General features: G+C 44.1%; 1 protein-coding gene across 1 annotated transcript in view; it reads right to left on the bottom strand.

Annotated features, from left to right (window-relative positions):
• The window catches only part of BANP (BTG3 associated nuclear protein), a 167170-nt gene that overhangs the window by 83203 nt on the left and 65739 nt on the right, over positions 1-18228 (bottom strand). The window contains exons 8-9 of the mRNA XM_064160088.1: positions 14334-14501; positions 396-526 (exon numbers count right to left, since the gene is read on the bottom strand). Of these exons, the coding sequence (XP_064016158.1) occupies positions 396-526; positions 14334-14501 (299 nt within the window). The remainder of the gene's footprint in view (positions 1-395; positions 527-14333; positions 14502-18228) is intronic.

Genomic DNA, 18228 nt, shown 5'->3' with positions numbered 1-18228 from the left:
GATGTCATTGGCCCTCCTGGCCACAAGGGCACATTGCTGTCCCTGTCACACCTTTATATTACTATCATGGCACGTGCAAGCAAACAGTCAGGTAGAGACTCGTTAATTCTACACACAGTAATGAATGTGCACTTATTTGTAATGCCTATGTGAGCAAATCCTGCAAGGAGATCTCTTCCAAATAGCTCTGGAGAGCAAATCCTGCAAGGAGATCTCTTCCAAATAGCTCTGAACATTTTTCCATAAGCCTTCAATGATTATGTTCTGAAAATCATCCCTAAGTACTGATGATGGGTCACTCCTTGAAAATCAAGAATTCCCTTTCAACCCAAGCAAAAGTTTGCAATAACCTAGACTGCTTAAATGGAATGATTTAGAAAAAGTTGAGTACATACTACTTGGACTTGTCCATCTTCTCCTATTTGGTGGATCTGAACTTGCTGAGCGTTGGCTAGTGCATAGTGAAGCGCCTGTGGTTGGTTCTGCTGGATCTCATTAGAAGCTGACACTGAGCTCTGTGAACCCTCTGCAAAAGAGAGAGAAAAAAATCCAACTTTATTACAGGAGTAAATCTCATGCCAGTGGCTGTGCAACAAGCTGTGCTTAAGCACCCTGGAAAACAATGCAGGCAGTAAAACAGATGCAGATCATTTGCATATTAATATCCTTATGCGTTGTTCACCTGTGGCTTTGCTCCCAATTCCAAAGCAGTCCCAGAGGCTATTTTGTCTCTGAGAAAGCATACATTTACAATTTTTAATCTGGATTAAAGACTCTGCACCATAAAAGTCACATCACAGCAAACACACATCCATTTCCCAAGAGGTTCAGCACTTTCTTTGTGCACCTGTGTACCTCAGGACTGCCACCATCACCACCACGAGGATGTATTTCAAACCCTACCCTGGAAACTGAAACTCTTACAGCAATTAAGAGCCTCTCTTAACTGTTTTTCAAGATCCATCATCTATAACTCAGGCTGACACAAGAGCCTGGAATTACCTTTTTTTAACCTCAAAACAATGGGTAGATTGCTTGATTTAGATGCATTTAAACAGCCCTTCACACTGCAAAGTCAGGCTTCCTGAAAATGCCTCTTACAGACAGGAAAACATCTGGGGGTTATCTTCAGCTTCCAGTGACAGTCACCAGGTAAACCACTGGATGATCTCAAGAAGACAACTAGCATTAGGAGACATAGCACAGATTCATTTCTAGGTTGCATAGCTGCAGGGAAAGGATTCTTACAAATGTAAAAAGCAAAAGGCAAGTAAAAATCACTCTATTTATTTTAGTATAAATACATTCTGGGGTTTGTGAGGGTTTTTTTGAAACAGGATGTTTTGAGCATCACAGAACCATTTAAGTTGGAAAAAACCTCTAAGATAATGAAGTCCAACTGTCAGGCCAACACTACAATCATGTCTAAAACTATGACTAAACTAAGCCCATCCTGAAACTGATACCACGTATTGGTATCATGGAGCAGGCTGACCAGAGAGGCTGTGGAGTCTCCTCCTCTTCTTGAGATTTTCAAACCCCACCTGGATATGTTCCTGTGCAGCCTGCCCCAGCTGACCCTGCTTTGGCAGGGAGACTGGACTGAGAGATCTCAAGAGGTCCCTTCCAACCTCTAACATTCTGTGCTTCTGTACAGATAAGACACCTTTAGCAGGCAAATATATCACTAAATACCACATATGCTTGTAAGAATCAGGGCAAAAAACCCTGAAGCTATTGATCAGAAACACTTTGACAGACCATATGACAAGCTGAAGTGTGCATTGCTAGGAGAAACCTTGATGTCTCCCAATATCCTACTAACACCATAAAAAGATTCAGCATCAGACCTGGATTTCTTCTTTTTTGAGATCAAGACTGTTACAAAAGGCCACAAAAATCCACTGAATGCAATCTCTGAAGCACTGCTCTACAGTCTTTTTCTGAATTATTCAATGCTCTGACAATGACTTTTATGCTACAAGGTACTATAAATCACACCAACACCTACCATGGAGTAACTTTCAATGCTATAAGGTTTTCAAGCTGTCCAAGTACCAGAAACCAGCAGACAGAGAGGTGATTCTGCCACTTTGCTCTAAGACCTAACCTGAAGTGCTGTGTCCAGCATTGGAACTCTCCATACAGGAAGGACATGGACCTGATGGAGCAGGCCTAGAGGGATTAGAATACCTCTGCTATGAGAACAGGCTGAAGGAGCTGGGTTTGTTCAGCATGGAGGAAAGATGGCTCTGGGGAGACCTAACAACAACCTTCCAGTAGCTGAAGGGGGCTTACAAGAGGAACAGGAGAGGGACTGTTTACGAAAGCCTGTAAAGATAAGATGAGGGACAATGGCTTCAGACTCAAGAAGAATAGATTTAGATTGGATGTTTAGAGGAAGCTCTTCACTATGAGGGTAGTGGAACACTTAGGTTGCCCAAAGAGGTAGTTCAGGCCTCATCCCAAGATATAGTCAAGGCTCTGGGCAACCTGATCTAGTTCAGGATGCCCATGCTTGCTGCAGAGGGGGTTGGACTGGATGACCTTTGGAGGTCCCTTCCAGCCCAAACCATTCTATGAAACTATAATGCAAATATTTAAGACTCTCTACTGTAGATCATTTCCTCACAACATTTTCTCTGTTGCTTAAAGAAGCACTTGATAAGCCCCATCTTGCTCAGAGATGGCTGGTGGCTGATATATTTTAGGATGTAAAATGATGGTTGGGGTTTTTTTGAACCAACAACACAGCAGGAAGCCATGTTTCACAAAAGCTCAATACCCCTAATTAATACTCCAAAGATTTATACTGAAAATAGAATGTTAGTTCTGCAAGAATTAACTTCATCCACTCAGACAAATATTTTAATGGAAGTGGTCTTTAATAAAATCAGCCATGTGGGGTTTTTTTTTTCATCCTGTCTGCAAATGTTTGTGTAAGGAGATAATTTCGAGGTTTACATCTAAACATGGGAACTGGCAATGAACTCAAAACCACCAAGCTAGTATTTACTTATTTGCTGAAAAGTTGAGTTGCTTAATATTCAACCAGGCAGCTCTAACGACGCTCAGGATCTGCAAAGACAGAACTACGTCTGGCACGCTTGTGCGGAACCCAAGCAAAACACAAGGCTGTGCTCTAGAATGGTAGTGTCACAGACTGCTCTGGGTTGAAGGGACCTTCAGTTCAGCCCCCTGTCAGTCAGCAGGGACATCCCCAACTGCAGATTCACACACAGAATAGAGCTGGAAGGGACCCTCCTCAAAGGTCATCTTGTCTGATTCCCCTGCGATGAGCAGGGACACCTCCGACTAGAACAAGCTGCCCAGAGCCACAGAGTCCAATCCTGAATGTCTCCAGGGATAGTGCCTCAACCACATCCCTAGGAAACCTGATCCAGTGTTTTAGATCAGGTTGCTCATCAAGCCTGGCCTTGAATGTCCTTTGCTGCTACTAGGCATACTTAATACCTGACATTTGACTAGTAGGCAACTGCAGAAGCATGGAATCACAGAATGGTTTGTTTTGGAAGAGACCTTAAAGATCATCTAGTTCCAGCCCTTCTGCCACGGGCAGGGACACCTCCTGCTAGATCAGGTTGCTTAAGGCCCCATGCAACCCAGCTTTGAATATTTATAATGTCTTAAAATTGCCTACTGAGTAATTCCAGCATTTCTTGCACTGTCATACAGAGAAAGGTTGATGTGCAAAATTCTGGATGAGATTTAGAAGTCATTTGAGGTCTTTTCCAGCCCCTAACATTGTGTGTACAACACCTCAGGCTTTTATAATGAGTATTAATTTTCCAAGTTATGCAATAATAGAGTATCAAAGATAGACAGACAGATAGATAGATAATGGGTTTAAACTGGCAGAATGGAGATTCAAACTAGATGTTAGGAAGAAATTCTTTACGGTGGGGGTGGTGAGACACTGGCACAGGTTGCCCAGAGAGGTTGTGGCTGTTCCCTGCCTGGAGGTGTTCAAGGCCAGGTTGGATGAGGCCTTGAGTGACCTGTTCTAGTGGGGGGTGTCCCTGCCTATGGTGGAGGGTTGGAACTGGATGATCCTTGAGGTTCCTTCCAACCTAAACCATTCTATGATTCTATGAATATGCACAGACCAAAATATACTTCTAACTGTGGAGCCTCATGGCCTTCCTTTGTAAAGCATCTTTTGCCTCACAGATTGTTCAATAGAATTTATCATTTCAACAGAATTTATGACACGTCTCAGATGTGGGAACAGGACTCACAGACTGAATGCAATCCTACTGTACATCTCACATGCTTACTTATAAACAGATCTCACTTTGGCTTTGCTGCAACAGCCACAGTTGGGTTTTGGGGTTGGGATTTTTTTTATGGCTGGATTTTTGTGCCTTCTTTTTTTCTTTAGGAAGAAAGAAGATTCAACAGTGTCTAAAAACAAAACATCCTTTATAAAGTATTGTTTTTTTCCCCTCTAAATCTCTGACCAGACAAAAGTAGTATTTATTCCTTTTTAAACATGCCCCATTAAAAACAAACACAAACATGAATAGCACACAGCTTGACTAGAGGATGTGTCAGCAGTTATAAATCACTCTCATGTAAACTATTGAGCCTCACATTTACAACTTTGATATATTAGAGAATCCCTGGCAGCTGAGCCCTGCTTTGAAATTTTCCACTGCACTGTATTTAAAGGGGTACTTTGACAGGAACTGAACAGCTCATGCAGTGATGGTACAGAGCACATTATCCATGGCATTCCCAAAGCACCCTCTACTTGATGGGATACTTTTGGAGTCACCCACAGAATGGAAGATGCTGCACAGACCATTCAGGTTGTGATACTGGGAGGGGGGAAACTCTGACTGCTGAAAAATTCCTTCCTCCCACACTCAGATTGGATCTTTTAGGTTTTGTTTACTGCACCACTCAAAGAAAATTCAGCCTGAGTCTGCCTTCTCAGATGAAGATTCAAGAGTTGGCAGAATCACCCCCACTGAAGCAGTTCTGTCACACTTCTGAGAGCTAATCTTCCTCAGATAGGGCCGAGCAAGATTAGATTTGCCAGACAAATGTAATTTGTGACTGTTTCAAGAATATGTGTCATTAATTCTCAGCTAAGATCAGTTTTTCAACTCCTCACTTCAAAGGCAAAACCTTTGGCATTTTCTAATTCTTTCATATTCCACTTCTGATTTATCAGTCGAGCATCTGGCTTCTTGTTTTGGAAGGAAATGTAGAGGGTGCAGATTCTGTAGCAGAAAAAGTTTCACATTTACTCTCTTTATGGGGTGTGATTCAACATTGTTTTCTTAGTCTATGGCTCTTCCAGCTCACACCTCTGCTTACAAACCAGGATGTATTTTCATGCTTCCTTCACATGTAGACCTAGCAAGGAAAGGTTAAGGGGCAGATGGAGCAAAGCAGTTCTCAAAAAACCAAAAGAGCAGGGAAAACACCATGACTGAACAATTACTAGAAATAAAACTGTAAACCATTATCTCAACCTGACTCATCCACTGCTCAATGCCTCCCACTTTGCAGAGCAGCTTTGAAGATTTGGCTGCACGACCATTTTTCTATGCGACATCTCGGCAGAGACTGAGCACTTCAACCTAAATCTACATAGAAATCCCAAAGTCATAGAACTAATTAAAAATTCCAACATGGAAAAATGTGATAACAGCTTTAACAATCTTAAGAGAAATTAAAAGGAGATGGCACTCTTCAATTAATCCTCCTCCCCAAAACCTCATTTCCTCCCGCCTGCCCTCCACAGACTGCTAACGTCTTCAAAAAGAATCTCTGGCTGAATTATCATGGCAGCCATGTGTGCAACCCTTGTGAGAAACAGAGGCAAACTCACATCAGGGCCAAACTCTGGGCTCTGAGAAAAGCAGAGCAAACCACTGCAATTAATACCTCGGTTCCAGCAAAAGACAATGGCTCCAAACAGAAGAGACAGAGAAAATCACAGGATCATGGAAGCACTTTGGTTGGAAAAGACCTTTCAGATCATCATGTGCAACAGGTACCTAACTCCACCAAGTCAGATGTCAAAGCATGTCCTTCAGCGTCACATCTCTGTCTTTTCAACATCTCCAGGGATGGGGATTCAATCACCTCCCTGGGCAGCCTATTCCAGCATTTGAGAACCCTTTCAGTGAAGCAGTTTCTTCTAACATCCTGCCTAAATCTCTCATGGTGCAACTTGAGGCCATTTCCTCTTGTTCTATTTCTTGTTCCTTGGCAGAAGAGATCAACTCTCACCTGGCTCCAACTTCCTTTCAGGGAGTTGCAGAGCAACAGAAGGTCTCCCCTCACCCTCCTTTGTCCAGGCAGAACAACTCCAGCTCCCTCAAACTGCTCCTTGTGACACCTGCACTCTGGACCCTTCACCAACTTAGCTGCCTTTCTCTGAACCTCCTCCAGCACCACAATGTGCTTCATGGAGTGAGAAGCTTGAAACTGAAACCAATACCTGAGGTGTGGCCTCACCAGTGATGACTACAGAGGGACAATCACTGCCCTAATCTTGCTGGTCATGCTGTTCCTGATCCAAGCCAGGATGCCTCTGGCCTTCTTGGCCAGCTGGGCACACACTGGCTCATATTCAGCCACTGTCCCTCAACACCTCCAGGTATTTCTCTGATGGGCAGCTACATGGAAATAGAAGAAGTAAGGAACACCAACTTGTGCCTGAATACAGCAGTCTGCCACAACTTTATGCAGCCCATAAATCTTGTGGCTATCCTAAAGCCAATTAAATGAGAACAATCTCAATTAATACTTTGGAAGTGAAGGACAGAGAAGAGATATTCTCTCATCTTCTCCTACCACCTTCCTTAGACATGTTTTTGTCTGCAGATTAGTTCCTCTTGAGCTCTTAACACTTGAACACTATCACAGAATTTCAATGCCAAATCCTCATAAGGCTATGTAAGGACAACAGGCTCAGCCTCCTGCTTTTCTGCCTCTTTGCATTGCTTATTTTTCCATATGATAAACACAGCAGAGAGGAAATCTGTTATCTGTTTATGCTACAGAAACTTGTAGGCACAACAAGCAGAAAACATTTCCAAGTTTTGACATGTCCAGCAAGTACATAAGAATGAGACTCAAGAAGGGTGATCTGCTGTGGATGTAAATAGCCCAGAATTAGGCATGCAGTAACCCATAAAACCCCACAAAATTAGAGAGTATGGAAGGTTGGAAATGACCTCGGGAGGTTATCTTGTTAAATGTTCTCCTCAAAGCATGGGTAAACAACTGGTTGTTTCAGATTAGTGTCCGCATGGATTTTTGACTGCCTCCAAGGATGGAGATATGCCACTTGGGGATGTGGTTTAATGGCCACAGTCATGTTAGGTTGATGGTTGGACTCAAAAGATCTTAATGGTCTTTTCCAAACAAAATATGATTCTAAAACAGTGTCTCCACAGCTTCTCCAGGCAGCCTATTACTATGTCTAGTAATATTACTATGTCTATTACTAGTAGGCTGAAGATGAGCCAGCAGTGTGCCCAGGTGGCCAAGAGAGCCAGTGGCATCCTGGCCTGCATCAGGAACAGTGTGGCCAGTAGGATAAGGGAGGTTATTCTTCCCCTGTACTCAGCACTGGTCAGGCCACACCTTGAGTGCTGTGTCCAGTTCTGGGCCCCTCAATTCCAGAGAGATGTTGAGGTGCTGGAACATGTCCAGAGAAGGGCAACAAAGCTGGTGAGGGGCCTGGAATACAAACCCTATGAGGAAAGGCTGAGGGAGCTGGGGGTGTGCAGCTTGGAGAAGAGGAGGCTCAGGGGTGACCTCATTGCTGTCTACAACTACCTGAAGGGACATTGTAGCCAGGCTGGGGGTGGCCTCCCAGACAACCATCAATAGAACAAGGGGACACAGTCTCAAGTTGTGCTGGGGGTAGATATAGGCTGGATGTTAGGAGGAAGTTCTTCACAAAGAGAGAGTGATTGGCATTGGAATGGGCTGCCCAGGGAGGTGGTGGAGTCACTGTCCCTGGAGGTCTTCAAGAAAAGACTAGAAGAGGCACTTAGTGCCATGGTCTAGTTGACTGGCTAGGGCTGGGTGCTAGGTTGGACTGGATGATCTTGGAGGTCTCTTCCAATCTGGTTGATTCTATGATTCTATGTGCAACCATCCTCAAGATTCCTCAGAGCCAGAGAAATCAGCCAGGTCACAGACAGGCAAGTTTCAGGCTATTTCTTTTTAAATGAAACAAATTAATTGCTGCTGAAAAAAAGAAGCTCTGGAAAAACAAGTCCCCTAATGCAGAGGGGAGGACTGCCAGCAGGGCAGGCACCATGCTGATCTGAGATTATTTCAGCACTAACAAAAATGCTGGTTTTTAATGGTCATAGAATCACAGAATGGCTCAGGTTGGAAGGCAACTCAGAGATCATCTACTCCAATCTCCCTGCCATGGGCAGGAATGCTTCTTAACTAGACTCAGCTGCTCAAGGCCTCATCCCACCTGGCCTTGAACACCCCCAGGGAGGAGGAATCCACAGCCTCCCATGGCAACCTATTCCAGAGTCTCACCACCCTTGCACTTGAACTTCTTCCTAAGATCCAGTCTAAACCTACTCTCCCTCATCTTAAAACCATTCCCTCTTGTCCTATCACTAGACATCTTACAAAAAGTCCCTCTCTAGCCCTCCTGTAGCATCCCTTCAGGTACTGGAAGGCGGCTTTAAGGTCGTTCCCCCAGAGTATTCTGTTTTCTAGGCTGAACAACCCCAGCTCCCTCAGCCTATCCTTGCTCCAACAGCTGTGTCCTGATGATGGGGATGCCACAACTGGAGGCAGTACTTGAGGTGTGGTCTCAAAAGAGGATAGTAAAGGGGCAGAATCACCATTCTTGCCCTGCGGGCCACATGCAGATACTTTAATATCTAAGAACACTGCTCCTGTGCAGCACTTGCAGAAAGTGCCAATAGATTTGTGTTGGTTATTATACCACACCATAACAAAGGTATCTTGCTCTTATCAGCCCCTAGAGACAGCTGATCAACAACATTACTTCAAGTCAATCAAACATAGCACTTTGGGATTTGAGTCTTTTTTTATTGTGTTATACCTCTTGGTCACAGTTTTCCTATGAAATAGTACAAATCACAGGCTCAGAAGTGGAAAAAAACCTTTCCAGCCTCTGGAAAAAGTTCCTACAGGGAACGTGGTGTTCCTTCAGTCACGTTCAAGACACTGAAATCATATTTAAACCTCTTAATGATGTTTTCAGAGCAGCTCGGCTGCACAGCAGACATTGGGATACTACTTGTCTGCTGAAGGCATCTGATGATGGCAACAGTGCATCTTAAAGACAATCAGTCAGGGTTGGAAGGGACCACAAAGATCATCTAGTTTCAACCCTCCTGCCACAGGCAGAGACACCTCACACTAGATCAGAGCCTCATCCAGCCTGGGCTTAAACATGCCCAGGGATGGGGCTTCCACCACCTCCCTGGGCAACCCATTTTAGGGATTCCCCACCCTCATGGTGAAGAACTTCTTCCTAGCATCCAGTCTGAAGCTATCAACTTCTAGCTTTGTTCCATTCCCTCTAGTCCTATCTCTACCTCACATGTTAAGAAGTCCCTCCCCAGCTTTCTTGTAGGCCCCCTTAAGGTACTGAAAGGTCACAATAAGGTCACCTCAGAGCCTTCTCCTCTCCAGACTGAACAGCCTGTGTTGAAAGGTCGAAATTATACCTAGAATACATATCCATCACATGCCCTAAACACCTGCCTGAATACCCACCTCAGCCCCCTCCAAGAAGTGCAGGAAAGCAGACAAAAGCATCGTCACCTCTCAGTCTATCACACCCTATTTGGCCGTGTTTTGCAGCCTGCTTTGGTTTTGGTGAGCACAGCTCAGGGATGCTAGGCATCTGCATCTCCCTTTTTTGGGTGAAATAACTCAGGATTGGTTCTAGGAGTGTTTTTATCTGTTGCTATTGGTCAAAAATGCTTCATAACCTTACCAACTTGTTTATTTGCTGCTGCCTTTGTTTTGTTCATTACCCGTGTGCTAGTTTGAAGCAAGCTAGAATGTTTTGGTGAGAAGAATTAGATCATGGGCTGTGAAAGGAAAACAGTGGTGATGTCTACTCCCCTCAGAGTCTTGCTGAAGAAGAAACAAAAACATTAGATAACTCTCTTGCCATTTTGTCCAGCACTCTGCTTTGGGCTTCTGACTGAGCTACATCTCCCTAACCTCACCTTCCACTCACTCACCTTTGCTTCTTAACCTCTTGGCTGTGCCCAGGCGGCCAAGAGAGCCAATGGCATCCTGGCCTGCATCAGGAACACTCTTCTCTGGACACCTTCCAGCACATCCATATCCCTCTTGTAATTGTGGCTCCAGAACTGGACGCAGTACACCAGGTAAGGTCTCACCAGAGCACAGTATAAAGTGAGGATCACCTCCCTCAGTCTGCTGCTGGCCACACTTCTCTTGATGCAGCCCAGGATCTGGTTGGCTTTCTGGGCTGCAAGAGCACACTGACAGCTCATACTGAGCTTCTCATCCACCAGCACCCCCAAGTCCCATTCTTCAGGGCTGCTCTCAAGCCAGTTATTGCCCAGCCTATATTGGTGCTTGGGATTGCCTCAACCCAGATGCAGGACCTTACACTTAGGCTTGCTGAACTTCCTGAAAGCTACAGGAATACAGAATAGAATGGAAAACAGTTTTGGTTGGAAAAGACCTCTAAGATGATCAAGTCCAACCATGAACCTCATACCACTATGCCCACTAGGTGTGGTTTCTGAACACCTCCAGGCGTGGCAACTCCACCGCTTGCCTGGGCAGCCTGTTCCAATGCCTGACCACTCTGTCAGTAAAGAAATTGTTTCTCATATCCAATCTAAACCTCCCCTGGTACAATTTCTTGTCCTATCACTAATTACTTGTGAGAAGAGACAATACAGACAATATGTTCTAGGGCAAATCCTAAGATGTCCTTAGGAAATCATTATCATTTAGCTCAGAGTCAGTGGGTTTAGGAACTCTGACAAACTGCTTAGGCTTCTAAACATTTAAGCTGCTAAAAGAGCTGAGTATGTGTGTAAACTTTTTCCCCTTATGCAAAATCTGAAAAGTTTGTTTAGAAGATGTTAAATGAAACATTTGTGACATCAGTGTTTTATCTAAACCTTCCCTTAAGGTGTTCAGTGACCTCACCACTCTCACAGCCACACTCTACTAAATTCCATGGTCAAACTGAGTAACTACAGCATCTTGGAACACAACTCACACAGCCTCATGCTGAATGGTGCCAAGGCAGAACAGTCCAGAGGAGCTTATACAAAAAGCTGCTGTGCTTCTCCCCACACCTGTCACAGCACAGACACACCACAGCAGCCTCTAACAACCTCCCCAGAGGCTCTTCTTTCTATCTTTTGTAAGCGGCAGCTATGCCACCCAACAGTTAAACAACTTGAATGCCTGTTGTGTGTGACCTGACACAGAGCAACACCTGACACCAAACACAGCTATTCTGAACAGAACAGAACTGGGTAGAGAGCTGACCAAAAGCACCCAGAAGCTGACCTTACCACCTACAACTAACAATAGTGGGAAAAGCAGTTCCTCGAGTAGCTTAATTTCTGTCTGTTCAGGGCTCATCTTAAATTGCCCTCCTGCAACAAATGCTACTATAAAAACTGTCTGGGTTCATATGTAACACTTTACAAAGCCATATTTGACAGTTCTGTTGTCATAACTGTGAAATACAGACCTCCTTTACTTCAGAGCTGTGAAATATTACTTCTCTTTCCTGCTAGCTGGCAGCAGGGATCCTGCTACATCCACTATAGAGTGTGTATAATAAGGAACAGATGCCAGTGAATTATGATGCTGTAATTCCACGGAGGGCTTCCAGAGATGTCAAACCACAAAGGCAAAGTCTGAGCACTTCATGAAGTTACCTGAAGAGAGCTGTGGAATGACAGCCCCACTATGCCAAAGTTACCTGTTTAAACATGTGTCAATCTACTTTTTTTATTCCTTGCATCTTATCTTCTCTTTCTTTTCCCTATATGGTCCATCAGCTTTTTGACCCACTCTCCTGTTTTCCCTCACACTTCCCCTTCTCTCTCTAGGTAAAATATCACTCCCACCTGAATTTGGGGTGGAAATTAGTTTTTCAAAGGACCACCTGATTCAGAAAAGTGGACTGGTTTCCTAAGAGCTTTTTCACAGCAGGTGTGAACACAGCAGTGAATTCATCTGACATCTTTACAGCCTCTCAGAAAATGACGCCAATGACATCCTGAGCAAAAGCAGCGCTTGGGAGAAAATTAACAAAAGGCTCTGAATGCAGGGGAACATTTTCACATACCGTTACCAAAAGCAGCTGTCAGTGTTACTGCTGGTTTCTCTATGCTTTTGGCTGCACAGCCCATACAGCCTTGCCCATGACATGCCAAGATGCCTCAGGTGACCTTCATTGTCTTCAAGACCAAAGAAAACTTTATAAGGACATGTGGTCACCTCTCTGTTGCACAGGGGACTTGGGAGATGAGATGACCTGTACAGTGGGAGACCCAGATGGAATAAAAACTCCTGAGATTTGGATGTTGATAGACCAAAGGCTGCCAGCTCAGCTGAGCACAACCCCGGGTGCACAACCCCAGACACCAAGGTGGCTTCTGCAGAACCAGCTCTTGAGCGTCTGCACCATGCTACTCCCACCTGCTCAGCCAACACATTGCTGAAAGCCCAGGAGTTAGTTCAGAGGGCTTTGTACCCATGGAACAATTTACTCTCAAATTAGGTTAGTGGAGAGAGAGAGAAGAAATAATTAAGTTTTCAGTTTAACCACAACAAAAAAAAAACCACTAAAACCTGTCATCTTATGGCCTTCTGAAGTCAAGAATTCATTGGTCTCCTCAAATCCCCAAACTGGGAGATTAAAGATTAATATTTTTTAATAATAATTCTCAACAACAGCCCAGGAGCATGGTCTAATGAGCACAGGCCCATAACAGCCACTTACTCTTGCCTCTTTATTCTAAATTACTGATTGCTAAGAGACTGAAAATAAAAATCCCATCAACATCTATGGCTTATGGTTATCATTACGTTGATTAGTTGTTTTAATTTGAGAATTTTGGATATGATTCCCAGTTCCAGCACATAAAATTTTCCATTGAAAGCAGGCTTTGGCCTTCATTGCATGAGATACAGTGGTTAGTGTTAACATGCAACCAAAAATTTTATGCAGGCAAATAAACTCACTTCCTTTCCTTTGGGCTCACTTCCAAAACCCTGGTTTTAATATATGATGTACAAATGTCCCATAACACTGCTTTATATTAAAAACCTGAGCCAGAAATGTCCTTGGAGAACACTTCTTAGGTCAGTATTTTTCATTTGTTATTACTATTCACGCCTACATACCTATATGGAAACATAGAATCACCTACAACTATTTCATTTCTTCAGAGGAAAATACTTCAGGAACAAAATTTAGCACGTCCTACTAAATGGTGTGAACACACTGAGAAAGATTTATCCACTTCACTCCCCTTACCAGCATCAGTTTCAGAAACATCATGACCTTCTACTCAAGAAGTGGAACAGGGTAAATAAAACCATATGATAGCACAGAGTTGCACGTGTTGAATTGCTTCAGTTAGCACATGGGGATGGACGTTCTTGAGCATCTTGGTGAAGTGAGATAACACACAAATCAACAAAGCCAACCTCTCTCACTGAAAACATTCTACATTTTCGTTTTTGGCAAATCTGGGTTTTACTACTGGGCTAGAGATGGAATCCCTTTTCCCTCTCCAGTTTGTGAGGAAACACATATATCTCACCTTAGCTGAGTATCACTCATGCACTGCAATCAGGAACGTCACTGCAGTTTGCAGATGAAACAGGACTAGAAGCTCACCTCACCTGGGATCTACTTTGGTATAAGCCCCACAGGGCTGTGAAGGATTCTGAATGCACCAGGAGGTGGTTGCCTTGCACTGAAGGACTATGATGGTTTAACTACAAAGAGTTGGCTTCACTTACTAGAGGCACAGACAGCTTGAGCAGCACTGTAAGAGAGAGGCCTCTTTGCCAAGGACAAATGGTACTTCAGAAAAAATGCACAGGACTAATATAAAATCCACTCCAAAAATTCAGGTGTGAGCTATGTGGATTGCTCTGTTTACCTTTCTTACACAAAAATACTCACACTCGTGGGTACTACCTGCACCTGTTCTGAATATAACCAAAGATCAAAATACTGTACAAGTATACCAAAAAAGATATTACTTTATGACTGTCAGCTTCCAGTTCTCTTGGGTTTGTTTGGTTTTTTTTACCTGAACCACTGTAAGAGGATGAGGAAGGTGTTCGCCGTGAGAAGCTTTTCACAGCGAGACTCTGCCCTCGCTGTTTCCGCCTCCAGGCTGTCCTGCATTTAGAGTCTATGCTCTGCTTGATGCGGTACCAATCAGATTCTGTGATTCCAAATTTGTAGAACAGGTGACCTGTAATCAGAGAAAAACACAGAAGGGGGTGCAAAAACATCAGCATAAATCTGTACCTTCAGGAAAATGCAGATGTGACAAATGCTGTCACACACACAAGGAGAACAAAGCAGCTCTGAACATTTTAGGAGTGCCCTCATGCTTGACACTGCCTGAAGGAGCAAAGGAGGCTGAGGGGAGACCTTCTGGCTCGCTACAACACCCTGAAAGGAGATTACAGACAGGTGGGTGTCAGTCTCTTCTACCAAGGAATGAGCAATGAGAGCAAACAGCTTAAAGCTGCAGCATGGGCATTAAAAAAAAACTTCTTGACTGAAAGGTTCTCAAGCACTGAAAGATGCTTGAGATAGTCAAATCTCGAGATTTGACTTGAAGATGGGAGATAGTCAAATACCCATCCCTGAAGATGTTTAAAAGCTGAAGGGATGGGCACAAGCTGTAGCATAGGAAGTTTCACTTAAACATGAGGAGAAACTTCTTTGCTGTGAGGATGCTGCAGCTCTGGAGCAGGCTGCCCAGAGTGGTTGTGGAGTCTCCTCTGGAGAGATTCCAAACCTGCCTGGACATTGCAATTCTGGGCAACCAGTGGATGACTATGCTTTAGGCAGGTTGGTTGGCCGAGATAGTCTCCAGAGGTCCTTTCTAACTCCACTAGGCTGGGATTCTGTGAAGCTAAATAATGCAACCTATCAAAAGAAAAAAACAGGAAGAAAAAAAAAGCACCACAGAAACCACCACTGAACAAAACACCTCTTCTTTTAATCTCAGTTCAAAATTCTTCAGAACCCAGTAAAAAAGCAATACAGAACTCAGAATAAGAATCTTCTGATTACTACTGGTACTGAGTCATTTCAAGAGCTACATTCTGCACTTTCCAGCACTTCGAATCATAGAATCAACCAGGTTGGAAGAGACCTCCAAGATCATCCAGTCCAACCTAGCACCCAGCCCTAGCCAGTCAACTCTAGGCCATGGCACTAAGTGCCTCATCCAGGCTTTTCTTGAACACCTCCAGGGACAGAGACTCCACCACCTCCCTGGGCAGCCCATTCCAATGCAAATCACTCTGTGAAGAACTTCCTCCTAACATCTAGCCTATACCTCCCCTGGCACAACTTGAGACTCTGTCCTCTTATTCTATTGCTGGTTGCCTGCAACCAACCTCCACCTAGCTACAACCTCCCTTCAGGTAGTTCAGGCAGTGAGGTCACCCCTGAGCCTCCTCTTCTCCAAGCTGCACACCCCCAGCTCCCTCAGCCTCTCTTCATAGGGTTTGTGTACCAGGCCTTTCACCAGCTTTGCCACCCTTCTCTGGACATGTTCCAGTACCTCAACATCTCTCTTGAATTGAAGGGCCACACTCTTTCTGATACAGGCCAGGATGCCACTGGCTGTCTTGACCACCTGGGCACACTGCTAGCTCAGAGAAAAGCAGTTAACAACTGCAGTGTAATCCAGGGGATATTCTGGGATGCCACTTAATCCAGCAAGAAATCAAAAGCAATATAAATTATTTAGAACAGAGCAGTCTCAGGTGCAGTGAGCTGCTTGTACCTGGAGACCCAAGATGTGTAGGTCATGAGCTTGAGAAAGATGAGTGCCAGAGCTGTGATATCAGACCTCCCAGAAATTGCAAGGGGAAAGACTTTTTACTTACTGACAATGAACCTATTGTTCAATCAACATGACAAAGAACGGCCATGGAACACGGGACAGAGAAAACATAAGTATTGAGGAACTCATGGAAAACAGACAACAAACTGAACTGTGGAATCAGAGAGTTTAAAGACCCAAGACATCAGGCACAGATGTTCAGCCAGATGTGCTTATTTCTTCTCTCTTATCCACAAAGCTCCTTCTTAGCATTTACGGTGGCTGAAGGGGTAAAATGGGCACAGATGACACTCCTGCTGCTTGCAGAGATTGTTGCTGTAACTGCAGACTCAGCCACAGTAACTGCACATGCAAAGTAGGCATGAAAAATTAGCCCCTTAAGTACAACAATAGCTGATATAAAAGCTAAATGAATTTCAGATGTAGAAGTCTATCCACTTGGTGTTACAATCTAAAATGTTATTCCACGAGCAGGTCTTTAACAACCACATTTCATAATAGTTTGCTGATGACTGAAGAAAAATCTAATGTTAATGACAGGGGAGTGGTTTTTCAGTGGGTAAGAAGTTCACTGTACCATTAAAATACAGTTTACCTGTAGCAGAGTGAGAGATAGCCCAAAAACATGTGCAAGCTATATCAGAAACCTGAAGCATGCTTTCTATTCTCTATCCATAAATGATCCCACACGGAGAGCTTTCAGCTGTCTCATTTTGAGTATGTCAAACACTAAAAGAAGTCAGAAAAGTAGCACTGAAGATACTGCAAATGAGATCTGCAACTTGGAAAGTCCATGTTAGAGAAGGCAGCAATACCTCAGTGAGAAGGGGTTGGGTTTCTCAGAGCGTTTGCTAGTCAAAAGCAGCATGAGGCGTTGTAATTTGTAAGCAGCACAGGATCTATGAGCCACATAAAACATGCTAAAAAATACATTCAGCCATATAATTCAGCACTTTGGCAACAAGACAGCAGGAGTTTGGAAGGCAGATGCACTCTGTGAGAAGAGTGGAGGAAAGGATTTAGATCCTCTAAGGATGGCTGACTGCTTTTAGCCATCTTCTTACTTAGGACAATGGATGGTTGTCGGTAAGGTTCAAAACAAAGGATGTGCTTGTTTTTAAACACCAAGGGTCCACAGTCTGCTTTCTTTGGGAACCTCACTTCCTCAGCAAAGCTTTCTATGAAAACACACCAGAGACTTAAAATAGTTGAGTTATTTAACAAATCGCACGAGCTTGAGTGGTTTTTATAGAGCAGACATGTCCTAGCAGCAGCTTGGGAGACAAAAAGGCCTGCAGAAAGAATTCAGAGAGAAGCCAGGTTACTCTGAAATCACTTTGCTTTGCAACCAAGAACCCACTCACATCTTATTGCACACAAAAATTAAGAGCCAAGTGTGAGGACATCGGGAGGATGAAAGGACTCAGACTTAAAAGCTGGCAGGTGCATCACACCGAGTTTTGCCTTCCAAATCCTAAATCAGAATCAGCACCTTTTTTTTTTCCAGAGTTCCCATAAAACTAAGAATACACAACAAGTTCTGGAGTGCTTCATGTGCACCACAGAATAAAGCTTTCTGTGGTTCAGATTAAAAACAAAAAAAAGGGGGAAAATACAGTGAGGATGATGTGGTACAAACACAAAGACCATCAGCAGTGCTGGCTGAGATGACCATCAGCAGTGCTGGCTGAGATGACCATCAGCAGTGCTGGCTGAGATGACCATCAGCAGTGCTGGCTGAGATGACCATCAGCAGTGCTGGCTGAGATGACCATCAGCAGTGCTGGCTGAGATGACCATCAGCAGTGCTGGCTGAGATGACCATCAGCAGTGCTGGCTGAGATGACCATCAGCAGTGCTGGCTGAGATGACCATCAGCAGTGCTGGCTGAGATGACCATCAGCAGTGCTGGCTGAGATGACCATCAGCAGTGCTGGCTGAGATGACCATCAGCAGTGCTGGCTGAGATGACCATCAGCAGTGCTGGCTGAGATGACCATCAGCAGTGCTGGCTGAGATGACCATCAGCAGTGCTGGCTGAGATGACCATCTCTTCCCAGACTTTTGGGGCATCTAATTGTACAAAACAGGAGGAGAAAGGTTAGGGCTTTTT

The sequence above is a fragment of the Pogoniulus pusillus genome, chromosome 20, assembly GCF_015220805.1.
Source record: "Pogoniulus pusillus isolate bPogPus1 chromosome 20, bPogPus1.pri, whole genome shotgun sequence".
Taxonomy (NCBI): domain Eukaryota; kingdom Metazoa; phylum Chordata; class Aves; order Piciformes; family Lybiidae; genus Pogoniulus; species Pogoniulus pusillus.
This window is presented reverse-complemented; position numbering and strand designations above follow the sequence as displayed.